Source organism: Fulmarus glacialis, unplaced genomic scaffold, assembly GCF_000690835.1.
Source record: "Fulmarus glacialis isolate BGI_N327 unplaced genomic scaffold, ASM69083v1 scaffold16398, whole genome shotgun sequence".
Classification (NCBI taxonomy): Eukaryota; Metazoa; Chordata; class Aves; order Procellariiformes; family Procellariidae; genus Fulmarus; species Fulmarus glacialis.
The window spans coordinates 4,895-25,529 of NW_009230317.1; the positions used below are offsets into that span (position 1 = coordinate 4,895).

The window sequence follows — 20,635 nt, forward strand, 5'->3', positions numbered from 1 at the left end:
TCAGAAGAGTCAAGAACTTAAAAACAGGGCTTTATCCGAGACCTCATAACCTGAATAGGTGGCAGTACCAGCCATCCCTATTGGAAAGGAGATGTTCTAGGTGACATAGTCATGAACTGCAATGTTCTTCAAATCACTTAAGCACTTATGAAAGCTCAGTGATATGCTTGCTTTGAGAGCCAAGGGAGAAACTGACTAGTGTTAAGACACATTCCCTCCAGTCCCAACCTCCAAAATATTTTAATGCTCACCAGCTAAGCACCAATATGTAATTTGCCTTCATGACCTACTGAAGAGAAAAACTGCATTTCAATGACAGTCTTCCATAATGGAAAAGACAACACTGGTGAAATATAGTTTACATGATTAATATATTTTACTCAGTATGTACACAGTTCTCCAAACAAATTGGGTCATACAAAGGCAGTTTAAGAAGCATTAAGAAACCACCTTATCAACTGTTACATGGGATATGTCTTAGCTGGTTTTGCTTCCTCCAGCTCAGCGTCCAACCAGCGGTATCTGCGGTGACGGCGCAGAACTTCAATTGCTTTTTGTTCTAGAGATGTTGGTTCAATACCCAGGTCTTCCAAACCAGGAAGGTCAGGAAATGTCATGTCTGTTGTGTGAAACTTTAAAAAGAAGGGAGGGAAAAAAAAACAAACAAAAAAGAGGGAATTCACTTGATAGAATGAACAGCATTACACTAAATGCAACCATTCATGTACTAAAAAAAGTATTCTGTATTTATACCTGAGGTCACCTTTTTTCTTTTAGGGAAACAAACTAGCATAAATCCATAGTACTAGAAACATTTTAATATGTCTCAAAATAATCTTCTACAAATGGCAGCTCTCGGGAGATTCTACTACAATTTCAAGGCTGCTGACATAAGAACTTCCCCCAAGAAAGAACCCCACAATACAATACACTGCTACATCTTGTAGTAGATCTGAAGACCTATTCAAACACAAATGTGGACTCAGCCAACTGCATGTCAGTTCCAGTTCCTTGACCGATTTTGGCTCAGTGTTTTTCCTTGGGAGGAAGAAAAGATTCAATGTGGCCCTACAGAACCATGGCGTAATTATACAAGGTATGAGTACCCAGTGTATTTCGACAGGAGATACTGTATCTGGCAAAAAGTCCTTCAGGCTTCAGATTTAGATTCAGGAATAAATAGCAGCGAGACATGCAGAAAGTGTCTTCATTTTCTCTCCATCAGGTATACATTATCAGGAAGATTACTGCATTGCAACCACAAAATTAGGCCAAACTTGTAAGGGCATATTTGAACTGTAATTATATACATTCTGCTTTGTCAAGAAAATACATGTTGAGTTATCACCTTTGGTAGGTTGTTTTTCCTCTGTTCATGGTTTAGAACAGGGTCCTGTACAGGACAAATACTTAATTCTGTTACCATATTTGCAACACGTATGACCTGTATCTTAGAAAATGGGGATTTCTCTTACGCTGTTATTCCTTGAAAAATCTTTAAGTCAACCATATCTAATTTTGTGTAGATTACTTAAGGATGAAAAGCTGGGAAAGAGGAACAATCAGACACAGAAGTGACATGAAGAAACTCCCCTCTTACACTACCCATGCTATAGCTAAATTGCAGTAGTTTTAGTGATTTGGTGCAGGCTTATTTTATGAAATGTTACTCCATAAACTACAAAGGCAGCTAGAAGTAAGGTTTTCAGAAGATGTTACATCTACATCCTGGGTCAATACAGCCAATAGAACTACAATGCAAACTCTCTCTAGTATGGGGGATGAGTTAGTGGTTTGGGGAAAAAAAAAGTTTTGCACTAGACCATGAATAAGCTTACCTCTTTATTACACATACTGTCCACAGTTTTTCACAATTATTTCCAAACAGAATAGGAAACTGGTTTATTTCACAGATGGAGAAATGTAAACATACACATTAATTGCTTACAGCTATTCAGTAAGCAGCTCTAAGTATAGGACCCAGTTCTTCCAGATTCATGGTAGTACCCCATCTCAAATTAATTTTGGGACAATCAGGTCAAAATAGGCTATTGATACTGCACCATAACAAAAGGCATTAAAACTACATCTCTGTAAAATACTTGGGAGAGTACCTGCAACCTTCAGAGAGCAGCAAGCTTAGAGACTGTCAGAGTACGTGACTATCTTTGCTAACCTACACATATGCCAACAGTTTTGACATTAATACTTGCTAAATCCTACTTTTTCCTCACTTGCAGTTGGTTTTTTGCAAGTTTTTTCTCCACCCCCACTTAGACACTCTGAGAAGTTAGGAATAAACATGAAGTTGCAATACGTTCATGAGAAATGCACTCTAATGTTAAGCGAGAATTTGGGATGTATCCAGCGCTGTCAGTTCAACCCGAGTTGTTAAAAACGCCATTATCTGGATGGTATAAGTGACTTTAATGCATCTAGAGGTACATAAACTCACCAGTTACCTAGAATAGGGGAGCACACCCTGCCCCCATCACTTAGCTGCACATCGCACATCCAATCTCTACTTTGGCTTTGCTATTTTCAATAGCATGTGTTTTGAGGTGGGGGGGCAGGAGCACAGAGAAGTATGCAGCCTTGACCGCTTTTAACACTTAAAAAGGTTGGGCCCTTTCCCCATCACCATCATGTTACTTCTTGCTATATAACCCTCCCACCAATTGTTTCAAGCACTTACTTAAATGTATTTAGAGAAATATGTTAACTATCCTTCCTCCACCGCTGGTAGTGGAAAGACTACATCATAATGATGCCTTTTAAAAAAAAAAAATTCTGTTAGTCCCTCTCTCTTACTAAGTCTTCGTAAACCTACACGAGAGGAATCTCCAGACTGCTTTGACAGTGTACCCCCTTGGCACTGTAACAGTTCTGGACAAATAAGTTAAGAGCAAGATTGCAGAACAGTAGCTGCAGCAGTTGTATGGCAGAAACCATAACCATTTTTGAGGAAGGTTATATACAAACACCTGTAAAAATTCAAATTTTTGTAGTTTCCAAACAGTCTGAAAACAATTCTTTATAATCAAATTCAAGCCATTGAACTGACTGAAATACTGCACCACATGATGTTCACACATTTCAGCACTCCTTGAATGCAAAACTACAAATGCAAGTTACAAATACACAACGAAACATTTCCCAAGAAGAATTTGTGAATTGTCCTACACTTACCCGGTCCACTTTGTCTCGTGTTAACCATGGTTCAAATGGATTAATCTCAAAGAATCTTGCAACTAAACTGTAATCAGAAAGAGTATTGCAAAAGTATAGTCATTATCCAGAAGCACAGAAGAAAATGAGAACTGATAAAAATATTTCACACTTAATAGACAGTGAGCAAGAGCTTGTCCGTAGCTGTTCGTGCAAGCTATGAATTCATTAAAGCAGTGAACATGCCAGCCAGCAAGTTCTTAGTTGTGTTTCTGGTAACTTTAACTGTTTGCTACTGAATTATTTGATCTCTTTTACTTTGGAAGGGAATGGAGGAGCAGCTATCTAGAAGTAAAAATGAGCATTAGTGGGTGAGGAAGGTAAACCTCCACATCCAATTCCCCACACACCAGAGGATTCAGTCTTGCCCCTGCCTTTCCTCCAAACTCTGTTCCCTAGTAGTGTAGGCAGTAATCCAATTAGTCACGAAGTTTGATTCAATGCCTCCATGAGGAAACATGCTTGCTGACAACTAAATGAGTTAACAGCCATACAAACAAGATGATGGAATCTGGAGCGATCTGCATCTATAAAAAGGGTAAGGATTAGTATATTTGCAGTTTCAAGAAACAAAGTTTCCCTTGAAAGAAAGAAAATCTGGCAGAGAAAAGAAAATAACACTACAGCTCTTGCTCAGTGTCTCAGGACCAACAGTATTCAAGGTAGAACCTCTTACTGAAAGTGCTCACCTGTCAGACTAGGGTGTTACTAAGTTACTGCACATAAACAGAACTAGGCTTATCCACCTTTTAGATGCACTCTTTTCTCAAAAATATGAACTACCACTTAGTTTAGCCCATAAAGAAAAAAGCATAACGTGGACTGCTGCAAATGTGAATAAAACTAATAAGCACCCACATAGTTACTTTCTAACAAGCTGCTCTGTGTCAGCCATGTTAACCTGATGCTTCTACAACCAATTCAGAAACAGCCACAACAGTTTAAGATGTTTTTCTAGCATTATTCATCATCAGTTACATGAACACAATGTTGAGTCCTATTAGCAGATTGGTAGAAGGGTTCTAACATTGGTGACTTTTTTAGCTTATTAGTTTGCATTGTACTAAAATTGAGGAAGACCAGCACCCCAAACATGAACACATCTCAACCATGCTGAGGGCAACTTCTGAAACGGCATTTACTGTTTGAGGTAGCTCTTCAAAAGGATGCGATTATGCCTTAAGGACTAGGCCCAGGCTCAGATTTATACTGCATGTTTTCATGCACTTATTACTCAGTAGCTGCAATTCAGCAAATCAGCTCCTATCCTCAGTGTCCTCTGAGGGCAAAAGCAGCTCAGTGCATCCAAATAGAGCCTTCACAGTCCATCCACTGTCGTCAACTGAAGTGATGCTACACCTTTCCCTTCTTATCTCCCAATTCACTACCATCTTCTAAAGATGTTACTGCCCTCGTATCGCAGACAAAGAAATGCTTCCTCACAACTGCACTGCTCAAATTCCTAGGCCGCAATCTCAGAACAAACTTACCTCCAACACTGGCTCAAATCAATACAAAGGACTGAACTAGAAAGTCAGTCAATACCCATACCCACTCTTACCTAAACTCTGCTTCCAGCGTGGCAGTGCTCACCAGACTGGAAGGATAGCTGACAGTAGCAATACCTTAAGCTGCTGCAGACAAACCTCTCAGGTCAGCAACATACACACAGATTTTCCCTGCGGTACTATTAAAAGTTTGTTTAGTTTGCTACTGATTGTCTCTACTTAAGACCTTTTGCTACTTCTTGACTCAGCAAAGCCATTCAATGACTCTGGAATAAATAGTTATGTTAAGTTTATTACAAGTACACCTTTCATACACTAGCTCATCAAATGCAGGCCTGTGCCTGAGCAGAAGGCTCAAAGCTAGCTAATGAGAACCTAGGGAAAGCCAGTTTCTACAATCCTACCGTGTTAAATAACAACAGGCAATATCAAATAACCAACAGTTACTTATGCTTCTGTGCCGCCCGTTGGGTCCCAAGTTCTTAGTGAAGGAAGGGTCCCACTTACTGGTAGAGAGGGCGTGGAAGCGGATAGGGAAGAAAGGTTCGAAAGGAAACTGCGTAGATGTATTGTACCATGTCGTAAAGAAGGTATCGGTTAGGTCTGGAAAAAAAAAAAACAAGAAACATTATAGGTAAGTTAGGTATACTTAAATATTTGCAGCAAGAGACAAAAATTTTAAAGCCCTCCACCCTGAAGCCTACTAAGGACTTCTTTTCTTCAATCTAAATGATTTGCCAAATTTGTCATTTTCCTCACGAGAGGGGAACAAATTTTGGCTCCCCAGATTCTGTACTGTTTGAAATAGAGAGAGATTAAGTTCGAAAAACGTATCATCTGACATCAGCAATGGTAACAGTGTAAGTCACAAATTGCAAAATTTTTTCGTCACTGAGTTGGGTGCCAGTGCCCAGGCGCTGGCAGGGTGGGCAGCAGGGCAGCCTATGTAGACAGGTCTGGGCTGCCCCGTGCCAGGCACAGACAGCTCTAATGGACCCACCGCAAGGCACGGCTCAGTCCCTCAGACAGGATGGTGGCGCCTCTGGGAAAACTCATTTAAGAAAGGGCAAAAATGCCACACAGGCAGAGAGGAGTGAGGAAAAAAGCATGAGAAACAGCCCTGTGAGCACCAAGATGAGAGCAGGAGGAGGTGCTCCAGGCACCCGAGCAGAGATTCCCCTGTGGCTCATGGAGAGCTCACACTGGAGCAGGTTTATCCTGAAGGCCCGCGGCCCGTGGAAGGGCCCACGCTGGGAACAGTGTGAAAAGGAAGAAGCGGCAGAGAAGAGCTGTTATGGACTGACCCCATAAGCCGCTGTTCCCCATTCCCCTGCGCTGCTCGGGAAGAGCAGGTAGAGTAGTTGGGAGTGAAGGACTGAAGTTGAGCCTAGGAAAAGGGTGGAGGGGAAAAGGTGTTGGTTTATTCTTTTTGTCTTTATTTCACACTATTCAGATCTATTTTAATTGACAGTAAATTAAATTACTTTTTCCCAAGTCGAGTCTGTTTGGCCCATGACAGTAATTGGTAAACAATCTCCCTGTCTTTATCTCAACCCATAAGCTTTTCATACTATTTTCTCCCACTGTCCTGTTGAGGAAGGGGAGTGAGCACCTAGGTGAGTGTCTGGCTGCGGGCCAAGGCTAACCCACCACAATCATACTGAATAAAGTGTATTCTGTGTACTTTTAAAGCACATCTTTAATGTGCCTCCTCTATGCTGATTCAAATTCTGAATTTAGCACTGGGACAGGACTGAATTTGTACAAGCCCATTTGGCAGTGTGTAACAGAAGGAAGCCAGAAAGCAAATGGTAAAATAAAGAAAGGCTTGTTAACAAGACATCCCATCTTTGGTAGCAAATGGCTGCAAGGAAATTGATTCACTTGCCTTTGCTTGACTAAGAACATACTGTTCTCTTCAAAAGCAAGAGGAAGAAACGAAGATAAATTCCCCCAAAAGAATACATTCCCCCTCTCAAGATTGAGGAAAGGAAGCAGTCAGTCTCCTGCACACCTGCAGTAGCTTAAGAGTAGTTTAAGAGAAACATACACCACTGGGAGTTCCCATTCCTTTCTTGTTCAGACTTTGCCTTAGCATTTTAATGATCTATCTTTATAGATGCCTCAGACTGAAACAGATCTCTCCCTTGGCTTTCAAAGCAACTTGCTGGTATTCCAAAACATTCTGAAAATATTCACGACAACACACAAGAACACTCTGCTGAGCACTGGTGTGTCACTTGGTGTTTCAACCTTCAGAACTACATCCTGCTGATCATGATCAAAGTGTCAATGAACACACCAGAAGTATGTGTCTCCTAAGTATTTGCTATACTTCTCAGCTAAGGCAGAGATCTCAGTGACATGACAATCAACTTGAGCCTGATTACTTCCCAGGTAGGGGCCTCCTAAAAATAAGACCGTAGGTTTTTTTTTCCATCTTCAGTCTCCTTTTTTTTTTTTTTTTTAAATAGGAGACACTGAATTACTGTTGGAATCTAAAGCCCCACAATAATGAAACCATGCTATAGTAAGACTGTCTAAGTATGCAAAACTTCTCACAGTCCAAAAATCCAAGATTATGATACAAAGAACATTAATTTCAGTTTGATAAATCCAAGATCTCAAAGATATCAAGGTCTGAGGTTGCATGCATGAAAACTGAGCCTTCAGAACAAACAGCAATGCTAATAACCACAAACAAAATTTGTTGATAAATGCTGAAAAAAAGACAGAACCCCAAATTACTGCTACTTTAGTTTGTAAAAGCAAGTTAGGGTAAAACATTCTAATGGATACACTTAAAGGTAGGTCAGCATATTTGGAAGAATTCAAAAGAATTCAACACTTGAAACTCCTTATCAACATCATCCAGGTGGCTGGATTATAGAACCTGAGAGACATCTGCATTTATGAAGTTACACTAAAAGACTACCATCAAAAACAAGATACTCAGTTTTCTTCTGTTAGTAAAACTTACAAGAGAAACACACCAAAAAGTGGTAGTGTCAAATTTACTTAGTCAGCTGAGGAAAAAAAAAAAACAAACTTCATTTTCATTAGTTATTAGCATTTTTTTTACCAAATTTTTTGCCCTTACCCTTTAACATCCTCATGCCTATCCAAAGGTAGTATAAGCCAATTTCACTTTTATCCTGATACGCAAGAACCATGTAAGGATGTACAGTATAGCTAAACTTAAAAATGTGAAAATAAATACTGTTTGTTCCTTTACAAATTACCAAACATTAACAACACAACTTCACCAAGAATAGAATCACATTGAAGTGTCATTCCATTAACCACAATACTAGCAGACAGCAAGCTCTAGAGAGCATTAGCATTCAAGACATGATTTAACAAGTGGATGAAGCAAAACCAGTGTCATGGGGGAAAAAGGGGAACAGGTAAAAAAAAAACGTAACAAATCTTCAGTCATTCAGAAATAGCAATGACACCACTAGCTGTCATAGTTAAAACTCTATTCCACCATATAGTAGGAAGGGAAAAAAAAAACCCAAAACCCACAAATGAAGAACAACACAGAAATAGAATGTTCTTTTACAAAATTAGTATTTTAAACTCAAACCGGTAACTCCTTTTAAAAAAATAAAAAAGCATCTCATACAGCTTTAGTCAAGGGTTACGCTGCAGAGTTCCTTTGGTTTTCCAGCACTGATTTGGATCTTCAGTTTAGACCATCATTTATTCAAAGTCTTTTCAGTCATTGTTATGTGCCTGAAACTGTATTCCTTGCAGTGAGAGCCTGGCATCCTTGCTTGAATTCCTGCCTCTGAAACCTGGGCACTGAACTCCTGGCCTTCTGTAAATTGCCAAAAAATGAGACTTTGAAACTGTAAGAATACATTCAAAGTTTAGCCAATTAGTTTAGCCCTTCCATTTGGCTGCAAATAGTGTTCTATTTAGTGTGCAATTCTCAATTTCTCCTGCAGTTGGAGCAGTTGCTTCTGCTCAGACAGCGATGAACCTAAAAACAGGCACCTCTCCTTCCTTTTGTGGCAGGCAGCTTTGGATACACATTGACTGATCTTCAAGTTTGCCCCCAAAAGATAAAATAGTCACTCAAAGGGTTAATTTCGTCACATTTTGTGGTTTCGTGTTAGTTGTGTCCATCTGACACCTACATATCTATTCTCTGATAAAAAAGTGGTTTTGAATGGCTGTCTAGCATGTTTCTACTTATTCTTTAGTGTGACACTTCATATCATCCAAGTGATTTGAAAGCAACTTCAAGTTACTTAACAATCTTATTGTTGCTGTTAGTAAGTCCTCTCAGAACATTGTTAGCTTGTTTCTGTTATTTTGCTAGTTTTTGAGCATAAGTTCCTCAGCATGATCCAACAGAAGTTGAAGACCTGCTTGCTGCCTTTTCCAGAACACCAGCATACAGCACACCTAGCCCAGCTGCCAGGATAACATCTTCCTCAACAGCACAGTTACAGCGCTGAAGAAAGTGACATCACACGAGTAAGAGACGAACCAACAACAATTCTGCACTACAGTAATAAAGAGCTATCACTGCAACAGCATCACAAAACGAACATGGAAAAAACAATATAACGTCAGATAAGCCTTTTGCAAAATCCAGATACTATGCACATTTTCAGTGTATAAGAGGGGGAAGACAGAGATATGCGTGCAATAGAAAAAAAGAGAGCTGTTCAGTATCATTTCTATCTTGACTAATTAGCAACTGTTTTATCAATGAGTCTAATGTTCCTTTTACCACATATATTGGATAAAGACCAGTTCCAGTGCTATGTTACAGTATCAAAATGTGGACCCATTACCTTGGCATTTGCCACGTTGTTTATTCTTAATGCTAATGACCTATTCTGAGTTGGAGCTTTTCTACACAAAGAGATCCACTGTCTCTATCCATTCTAATTCCAGGTGGTTTCCACACAGCTTTAGAAGAATTTTCTCCAAATCTACGTTGTCTAGCACGTTTCCCAAGACTGCCTATTTCTTTGTCTGCACATACATAACATTAAATGCAATGGGGCCCAAGCTAGGATTTTCAGAGTACTCACAATAACAGCTTGAGTCATTCTTCCTCCCAAAAAGGAGGTGGAATTTATTGCAGCTCAAACTGTGTGCATGGATGAAGAAATTAAATGTACTGTGCAGCATGCCAAAAAATGACACCAAAAAGAAGTACTTCAGTTAATTAAAATCAGAAAAGTAACCTACCCAGCCAAGGCGTATGTTTTTCCTTTAGCATCGGGATCCTTAATTGTGTTAATAATTGCCTTTGCTACATCAACCACCTGTGAGAAACAAATTCAGACAATTACCAACAGAAAACAGGAATGCATACACACACTCCTCTTTCAGAAGTGATTTACAGGGGGAAGAGAAGAAAACCCAACACACACACACAGAGGATTTGGGATTGTCTTGTTTTATTGAAAACTTACATATACCGGTTGCTTCACTGTTTTTTTGCCCAGAGAAATAAGAGGCACACCACCAAACCAGCGCATGTCTGATAGAAAGACACATACATAACTTGAGAATAAAATCTGTGAATCCTTTCAGAAAGCAAATAGCCAATACATTTTGCACAACACTGAGTGTGGATCTCTTATGAAAAGTGGTTTAACTTTTAAAAAAATAGAATTGGGAAGAATTACCACAGCGCTGTTTTCAACGCACATTTAGTTTTCTTATTAACAACAATTGGAAGGCTGCATTTACTATTTACTTAGAGTGGTTCAACTTTGCAGGACAGAAACAGATTCCACTCTATCCTGTCTAGCAATTTTGTTGGTGACACATCAGAGTCATTACTGTTGCTTCCAAGCCCAGAACAACTCAGGTCAATTTTTACATTCAAGCATTACCAATTTGAAAAACTACTTTCAGGGTAAACTACTTTGAGGGTTAAGATGACCAGTCCTTAGCTCAGAAAAATCTAAATAATAAAACAATAGTACACATCCCCCCCCTCCAAAACAAAACAAAACAAAAAAAAAAAAAAATCAAACTGCAAAGTCTAACTAGGTTCAGAAACAATTCAGTCATGAGATGAAAATTTATTGTTCCCATTATACACCTTCAGCTAACAAAATTCATTACATTTCTGATAAAAACATACCTCTCTGCTTTTCAAAAGCAAATCACATTTTCCCTCTGTTCTTTACAGACAGGTATACAAATCATACATGGTTTTATTATTTCAAGAGTACATACTTGCGTAATGATTGAGAAATCGGTCCTCTCTCCCAAACATCTCAGAGGGCTTCAAAATTATAGCATCTGGAAATTCCTCCCTCACTGCTTTCTCTCCAACAGCCTATCATTCAATTAAAATGAATGCATTAATTAGATCCATTCTGAACAGACCAGAAGAGGATGCCTTTTCAGAACTTAATGCATCCTGACTACAGCACTGAAAGAAATGACACCATCAGTAGCACAAAAATTATTTAAATCTGAGCCATCTGATCTTTGAGATGCTATGCTAAGATAAAGGTCTCACAGAAAGTCCCAAAAGTCCCATAAATTAGGGAATCATTTCTTCTATTTGAGATACAATACAGTCTCACTAGTGAAGTGACAGAAATTTAAAGTGACAAAGTTCAAACAGGAAGAAGCCTAACCTAAGTACTTCTCTTGCTAATTCAGACCAGAGCTTGGAAGATAACAGAAGGTTTACATAACCCCTACTACATTATCAGAACATTCCAAGAACTGCTTAAGTACAGTTAGAAATTTCAGTGGCAGCTATCTACTTTCCACATGGGACTGGCCAATACAGTAAGGCGTAACTATCCTATAGAGTTGTTCACATTAAGAGCTACCAAATTTTAACCTTGGGTTTAAAATTTTTTTTATACTAGACACAAGGCAGAGTACAATGAACTCAAAACAAAAATAGCTGAAACTGGGACAATAGCTATATTTAAAAGAGAAAATAATTAATAGAAAATTATACCTCCTAATAAGGAAGAAAATAGTAAGATACCAAAACAGTTTTTTTTGGTTTTTTTTTGTTTTTTTTTTTCCTTTGGAGCAGGTAACAATCCCACTCCAAGGGCCTGTGATCGTGATACTCATCTGTCTTTGCAGCATTCATGCTGGCATCAACTACTTACTTTGCGAGGTCATTCCAGCCTTAGATGTTAGGCCTGATATCGGATCCCAAACCATCAAACTAGTTCCTCTTTCTTAATGACAATAATTTTAGATGCAAAGATATTCAAGGACAGAAGAAAGGCAGCGTTTTCAGGAATACAAGATCTATTTCCCTTCAAAGTACATGAAGTACTATGGAAGATTTCTAGCTCCAGTAAGCACAGTAACTTAAAAATTCCTCAACTGCAGAAAACATTCCATAGTAAATTCATACAGTGATTTCCTTCAAACAGACGCAGTTGGGGGAAAAAAAAAAAAACAACAACAAAAAGTAGGCTCTCAGAAAATATATTCAAAAGGATTCCAGACTTACTTTACTCCTGAGGTATTTGGAAGGACTCTTCATGCTAGCATTCAGGTGAGAGATATGAATGAGTGTTTCCACACCAGCTTCCCTAGTTATCTGCGCAATACTTTTAGGAATATTTACAAACCCATCTTCAAAACTGAAGTTTCTAAAACAAGGCAAAAAAGAAATTTTACTTTAAGAGCAATTAACAGTGGCTGCCTACCAACCAAACAGCAATCATAACGTATTACTTGAATATATTTCAAAAAAGTATCTTGATGCCCTTTGTTAGAAACAAAGTTTCCTTTCATGAGGACTCTTCCTATGATAAAAACTAGAGGCAAGTGAAATGCAACAGTAAGCTTCAATTACAGCTTTCGTACTGCTTTTTCACCTGTTAAGATTAAATCAGTACGAAAAATCCTCTTGCCCACTTGTCTGTGACAAATAGAAAACTCTTCTCAAGTGAAAACAGATTTTTTTTTTTTTTTTTTTTAAGAGAAGTGCTGCATCTTGAAATCTGAACAAAGCTGTCTTTTTACAACACGTGTTCAAAATTTAACTCCATTTGATGCACTCAATTACGCTATAAAGGAGCTCAAAAATTCTGAGCAGCCTAAGTCAGGGCAGATGCTAGGCATCGGGGAGGTAGACAAAAACAGACCAAAGAACACACAGGTGCTTATGCAAATGGAAAATTTTACATTGACAGAACAGTTAGAACCATTTCATAGCAGCTGTATGGGACTTCAAGGAGAAGCAGGCAGAAAGAAGAACTCCACTCACTTTATGGCATTCAAGGGGCCTAAATTAGGGGTTCAACTGTAATCTAGTTTGGCATCTGATCAAGAACAATACAGAAGCTCTGTCTCCAAGCAGAACTGACACTATAGACTGGCAACAATCCCAAAATTCTTTCCAGCTATCCCAAGACTGCAAGAAAGAGGATTGGCTTCTCATGTCTTTATATTGTCCTTGTAAGCACGCCGCTCCATCTATTCCATTTGCTTTGGGTAACAAACATCTTGTCCAAATGTGTCTCTCTCTGTCCTTATCTACTCCCACAGCTCTTCAGATCCCACTGGAGTCTAAAGAAAGCCTTAAAAATAAAAAGTTATTTTTGACCCTTCAATAACTAATCTGATCCTGGGAACCATCACTCCTGTTCTACTCACAAAAATAGATTTTAGAAACACACAAGAACGAACAACATCCCTCTTGTAACTATGGAGTTTTCAAACAACATAGTATACACAGATGAGACTGTACACTAATACTAGGCAAGGACGAAAGTATTTAAAGGCAGGCTTTACTTTTTTTGACCGATCTCTACTTCTAGTCTTACTTTTTTTTTCCCCCTGCTTAAAGTTTTTCATAGACTTTGGGATGATTACAATGGTTAGTCTGACCTTGTGTTTAACAGACCATAGGATTTTATCTCAGGGTTCCAGAACCACCATTGATGCCAACGTGTATAAAATCATAAGAACATTTGTGCAGAGGTAAGTTTTGGAACATCCAGAAGTCTTTCACATGTACCAAGATTCCTCTGCTTTTGAATCTGTTGAAACTGACCAGAGTGACAAAGTTTGGGGGTTTTTAACCAGAATGAAACTTTTTGTTGCTGTCGCCACACTTCCTTTCATAACGAAGAAGTCCTCCCTTACATAAATCATACTTTTTACACAAGTCCAGAAATTTTAAATGGGGAAGTACACATGAAATATATATCTGAAAGATAAATAGAGATTACATTGTCCTTGGGCCAACTGTACAGACTTTCTTTTCTTCCCTCATTCCCACATTACAAAGAAGTTTCTTCTGTTTTGACAGCGATAAGCGCTTGAACTCTTACGTTCATAATTTAGTAACAGCGCAAAACAATCCTCACAGGTTGGTTTGTACATTTTTACCTATATTCCAAAGTTTGAAGAAGATACAAAAAGAACCAAAAACCTTGTCAGATGCACAAGACCGAAGTTAATTTAGGTTTAGTGGGCTTTTCCCCAAATAAAATATGCTATAGACTCCCAACAGTGAGACAAGGAGTTAAGTGACTATCAGAAAAAGAAAGTACCTCTACGAATTTGAATGCAAAATCAGTGTCTCCCAGAAGTTACGTATGATATTTGACTAGACAAGAAACAGCTGAAGTAGTCTGTCTGTTGGCAAGCTCCTATTTTAGGAAAAATAATTGTACAGTTTGAGACTACTAATTCTATTCTATTAATACAATTTGACCACTAATTCTACAATTTGAACACCAAATGGCTGTTCACAAAAAAAGAGCAAAAAAGGCATTAGGCTTGTAAACGTAGATGAAACTGATATCTACATTTGTTTCTGTCTATTATGATAGCATATGTACCGTATAAAGGCAAATCACACAACTAATGAGTTTTTGTCTGGCAGTTCTGCACAAGGCTTTAAATAAAGTGGACATAATTGCACGCATGCAAAAAAATAAATAGAAGCTATTACAGGTATTTTTAACCTAAAATAAATATGGGATTTTTTAAATGGATTTCCAAAAGGAGTATTTTTTAAAAATATTACAAAAAAATACTTATATAGCTAATAGTCTCTGTGCCAAAATTCTATCAAGGACTGATGTTATTAATCGTAATCTTAGGGACCCTCCACTAGCTATTCCTGTTTATTAACATTTACCAGAGAATAGGAAATGCTTGATCATAGCTTATTCTAGTAGGCTAGAATTCATCGCTACACTGAAGTGACAGGACAAAAGCCCACTTCTGTAATAATGTAAATATGAGCTCACAGAAACTGGTGAGCCTCTGTCAGCTACAGGAAGGCACCCATGAAACATCCGTAAGGTGTATGAAAGCAGCACATTGAACTCTCTGACAAAACAAAAGCTGTACACTAGAAAATTATAGAAAGAATGTACTTTTCAAAAGCAAACCATAACCAGGACTCTAGTTAACCATTTAGAGAAATGGAAGAACTTTTACATGCAAAATTTCAGTTTTGCCTTTTCATAGAAGCCAAGAATAATGTCAGTATCACTGCACACTGTACACATGCTGTAAAACATGGCTACAATGTCCAATACCTGGTGCAAATCTATCTATATAGGAAAAAAAAAGGGAAAATTACTTTGTTTCCCATTCCTTTCCAACAAGATTAATGACCACATTGCTGTGTTCCACGGCTCTTCGGATAGAGTCTTTGTCCTTACAGTCCCACTCCTGTAACCAGAGCATCAAACGGAAAAAAGATGAGATAATGTGTAAATAGGCATAATCAAAGAAAGCTCTTTCACACCATTTCCATTTAGAGGCTAAACAATAGCTGGAGTTCTGACTTTGAGAATGATTAACAGACTTCCTTGTATAGCAATGGTATTGTATTTGATCTAAAGCCAAAGCAAAAGACTTACTAAGAAGACAAGTTGCCCCAGGTCACCCATCGGCCGCAGATACATGAGGTCATACTGATCACAGCGATAGGGTATGATTACTTGAGATCCAATGCGACCTAAGCATTCAAAAAAAAAGTTTCATTTATCTCAAACCACCTCTTAACTTTAAGTAGATGAACTTCTCAATACACAAAACTTCCTTTTTTCAGGGAAAAAAAGCACAACAAATACACATAATCTTGAATAGTTATCTGCAAAGCTATAAGTAGAACAGAAGTAAGTTTTTGAACCTACATCATTGGAATTCTTAAGCAGGGACATACTTGACTATTTGGGCTTGTAAGACAAAATACAGAAGCTTACAAGAAGCTTGTTAACAAACAACAACAAAAAAAATCACAGTGTGTGCCGTAAACATAGTACAATACCTAAAAATGTGTCACATCTAAGGATATTTGCATTTTTTAAGTTGCATGGAAAGGAGAAGGGAAAAAAAAAAGCAAGAGTTATTTTCCAAAACTTAAATTCAAAAGGGCAATTTTAAAGAATTCCAATCAAATTCCTGCAAACATTTTAGTAAAATGTCCTAATAAGGCCAAAACCAGAAGAATCAAATATGTGCTCTACCTCTCCTCAGATCTGCATTTTACAGACTGAAAAACAGTACTTGAAGGAGAATGACTTATTTTAATGACTTTAACAATCTTCAAAAGCTTCTAAACTTCCTAGATGAAAACAGTTTTTACTAATTGTCACATCTCGGCACTTTAGCAGACCAAACACTATGAAAGTATTACACAAAACACTTCTAGGATCCAAAATGCCAGAGATTTCTAGATTATCCTGCAACCTGAAGAAAAACTAGTTTCATTAAACACTTGAATTTTTTTTTAATTAGTACTCCTGGGGAACATTACCTAAACGGTTGACAACATATCGTCCTAGGAAACCTGTAGCCCCAAAGACAGTGGCTACGATGCCACTAACAGAGGATCGTCCACTTCTTCCATGAGGGATCACCGCATGATGAACTTGGCGGTGCTGCTGCAACACAGATGGTGCTGCAGCTAACACAGAAATGCCAGGGCCTACAACACAAAACAGGAGAGAGCATATGATATAATCTAAAAGTTAGCACTGTCAAACCATAGTTAATGTTATTTTTCTCATTACAGATCCATTTTCTCTAATCTCCCTCCACAAAATTTCCCATGTCAAGACTCCTGACACGCTATTTCAGAGACATCCGGATAGGTCAGAGGACAGCAGGCTTGAGGGAGCTGTTGATAAAAGTCAAAGACCTAACTAAGACATGAAAGAAGCAGACTAAGGTTATCGGTTCCTAAACAGCAAGTAAATCTTAACTGGCTAGCATTAGTACTTGACGTATAAGGTGAAGCACAGAGGTTAAGCAAATAAAGAATACTTGCTAAAGGCAGGTCCCACCCGAGTACCTCCACATCCTGCTCCCAGATCTGGGAACTGCGGGACAAAGACCTCAGAATCACTCTGCAGTTAACCAGACTTTTTACCTCAGTCCAAATATAGCAGACCTAAATGTTGGAAGAGGCAGCAATCCTCCTACGTCATAGGTCTAGAGTGAAGGGAAATGAAGAGATGCAAAGAGCCGGATCCATGATGCATAGAATATTGCCTCAAAGCTGTTCCTTTTCTCAAGGAGATATGAAAACTTGAAAGCCATGGAAATAGGACATCACTAGGATATTGACATAAATTGACAAGGCAGCTCCAACAGAGAGTTTGAAAAGAAGAAACATATGTCCTGTCCAACCAAGTTAGCCAAAAGCAAGAAATAAAATCTTATAAGAGATTTTTGAAATTAGAAATGTTTAGTGTTACTACATGTCCATGCTCATAAAAAGAAAGGAACAGATGAAATATAGAATGCATAAATACACCACACACATCCGGCTGTTGACAAGAGCAGACCGTAAGAGCTGTCATTGGAAAACTAGCTTGAGGATATAACAGAAACCCAGTAACTGACCCTCCAACTTTTAGTAAGTCATGGCCATAGGCATTTGCTGGATAAGAATAAGTAAACAAATTTAATCTTCTCCATATAAAGCTAAGTAACAAGAATCATAATGAAAACAAGATTAGTATTTGATATCAGAATGATGTATGCATGAGGAAACAACAAACAAAAATCCCACTTGTACACTGAAGGAGTACGTTTTATCCAGATATGGTTAGGTATCACCAGTTACACAGTGGCACTGATGTCGTAGCCATGATGTTAAGAGGATCAAAAGGACAGGGTATGTTTGGACATAAATTATATTTTGTTAGATCAGCTGATAGAAGTCAAACCAGAAAATCCAGCAAGACTTCAGTGCCTGAAGGAGGTGTTTCTCTACCTAAAAGTTTGTCTATCCCTCCTCGCTCCATACCCCACAAATTGGAATAATAAAAGATACCACATCGCCAATTTTGTCGTGAAAGGTATCTTGACATCCACTTAACTAAATAAAGCAATCACACATATACATTTGTACTTATTAAATTAATATACTACGCCTAGAAACTATACTCCAATCGGCTGATAGAAACAGGACAAAATAAGACACTACCTATGTAAACTTCAAGTAGGTATATGACTTCCTAAAAAGCAACTCTCCTACAAAATAGGTCCAAGCTCAGGAACAGTTAAACTGGGCATGGTATCTGTTTTAAAGTGGCAGATATGCAGGGCCTCTCCATTACTGAGACAGACATTTTGAGACTAACTATGAGAAAGAAGGAAAACACACTCTATGATAAGCACCCATTAAAAGAAAAACCAAACAAAAAAAACCCCAAACAAAAACACACACAAAAAAACCCCCACACCGTTTGTCAAAGATCTGCTGGAGCTTCATAGAAGTACACACTCCTGTGGCATCCAATTAATGTCTGAAAACCTGACATGCAGTTTTAAAAGTGACACTATATCTTTATATTAAACTTTGTAATACCTCAAACTGATATTTTAAGGAACATGCCAATTCTTCACTCCCATATTCACCATTTATCTTTACTCTCTGCTTTTTCTATCATCCAGTTAATTTAACATTGCCCTCTAAAATTTTTGTGTATACTTCTGCGGAATTACAGTGAAGGGGAAGACAGCCATTTCAATGGATTTCCAACACAGCACATCTTAAAACACATTACCACTATCCTTACAACGTTATCTGACACAGACTACACAAACATACAGCCCATATCCTAGGTTTTTACATTAAAAAATCTTAGAGAGGCAGGTTGCTTTTTTTTCTTTATTCTATTAAACAACAACAACAGAACAAACTTGCAAATGAAATCATTGATTGTATTCAGTGTATACTGAATACTCTGCACAGAATAAAGCCTGTAGCTATGTAATGGGTACTGGGAGAGTGCAGGTTAACCAAGCTCAGTTCAAGTGCAAGCGTAAAGGATAACACTGAGGGAGACAGTTGGATGATCTTGTTACCTTCATTCTTGTAGTGTTCTAATAACTAGGGTTTTATTATTTATTTTATTTTTCAGGAAAAGCACATTCACAGAAAAATGACTGGGTTCTTTATAACCAGCAGGATTCCTTCAAGTATGCAAAAAAGCTACATGGTATGCTGAGATGGTGAAAGAGAAAGCTTGATGACCCATACTCCTCAGTACTTTGTTTACATACACTTCTCTTTCTAAAGGTTTGTAAAAAAAAAAAAATTACACAATATTCATATTTACAGAATTAACACTATCTGTTACTTTCACATAGGAACACATTTCAGTCCTTACAATATAAAACCTAAAAGCAACAAGATTTCAGTCCACTGTGAGCACGTGTTGAAAAAAGTATCATTAAACAGATCAACTCACATAAGAATGACAAGAGAGTTAATCTGAAAAAAAAATTATACACATCTTTCGACTTCTTTGTGGTTTTTTTGCTGTTATTTCTGCAAAAATTATTGGTGACAGGCTCTTCATGATGCTATCACTGTGACACTAACAAATAACATCCAATTACTCTTTTGTATTCTCCCACCTTTGTATATACACTTGTTATGGCTTGCCTTACACTGTAAGGTCTTTAGTGGTGTACATCTTTTCTTGTTCCATAACTGTACAAAATCTGTCACAAATTATCACCATCTATGGCTATGTGCCCAATTACTACTATATGATTAAAAAAAAGTTGAGATTTAAGGGTATCCATGAGACTCAAAGAAAGCAGGCTAGAGATTAGGTCCAGTAAAGGACCTTCCATATGGTGTGGAGCCCTATCAAAATGTAATGTTTAGTAACTCAGGACAACGTAACTTAATAGAGCCATACAGCTTTCACAGCCCATGTTAACATCTCCAGACTGAGCAGCAGTGCTTAAAATTCAGAATCCCTGTGTTACACAGGAGCGCATTCTCAGAGCAGTACGATTTCATCTTCTTCACTAACCAGAATCTAATTGTCACTGGAAGTTTACTTTTACAATCCATATTTGAAGCAGTTTATGAACACTGGTTTGAATTAAACCTCAAATATCCACAGTAAGCCATCATTTTCTTGAAAAGACCCATTACTCCAATTAAAACTAGGTTAAATTCCTTCCTCATCTTTATCAACCAACAAAACCTGTTTGCCATCTCCCACTTTACTCAACAAGAGGAGCACGTGCTGAATCCATTTAATTAAAAATCGGTTCTGTTTTGGAGGTAAAGACCCAAATACAAGCTTTAAATATAATTTTGGTATTTGAGCAAACTTATAGATCATGGCCAAAATGTCAAAGTCACCTAAGAAATCGTAGAAAGAATGCAAACTTTTAGCCTACAGGGCAGCATTTCATTTGCTGAGATTTTGACAGCCACAGGGAGATAACCTACTGCACAGCTACAGCGGTAGCCTGAGCCAATCCCACGCAGCCCTTTGGGCTACAAACCCCCGTTCCCTAAAGAGAAGGCAGGCAGAAAAACGACCATTTCTGTTATTTTAGCAAGCTGCTTTTCAGACGCTGCCCTGTGAGCTCCCTCACCCAGCTCTACTCCGAGGGCGCCGCGGTGAGAGAAGGGAGGCCCGCGG

At 38.2% G+C, this 20,635-nt stretch overlaps 1 protein-coding gene across 1 annotated transcript; it reads right to left on the reverse strand.

Annotated features, from left to right (window-relative positions):
• Positions 1-360: 360 nt before the first annotated feature.
• Positions 361-17,601, reverse strand: NDUFA9 (NADH dehydrogenase (ubiquinone) 1 alpha subcomplex, 9, 39kDa). Its single transcript, XM_009584188.1, is given in 11 exon segments — positions 361-632; positions 3,190-3,256; positions 5,244-5,339; positions 9,951-10,027; positions 10,178-10,245; positions 10,953-11,055; positions 12,211-12,352; positions 15,307-15,398; positions 15,590-15,687; positions 16,489-16,659; positions 17,580-17,601. Coding segments are annotated over 11 exon segments (1,107 nt in total). The 3' UTR covers positions 361-461.
• Positions 17,602-20,635: the final 3,034 nt, after the last annotated feature.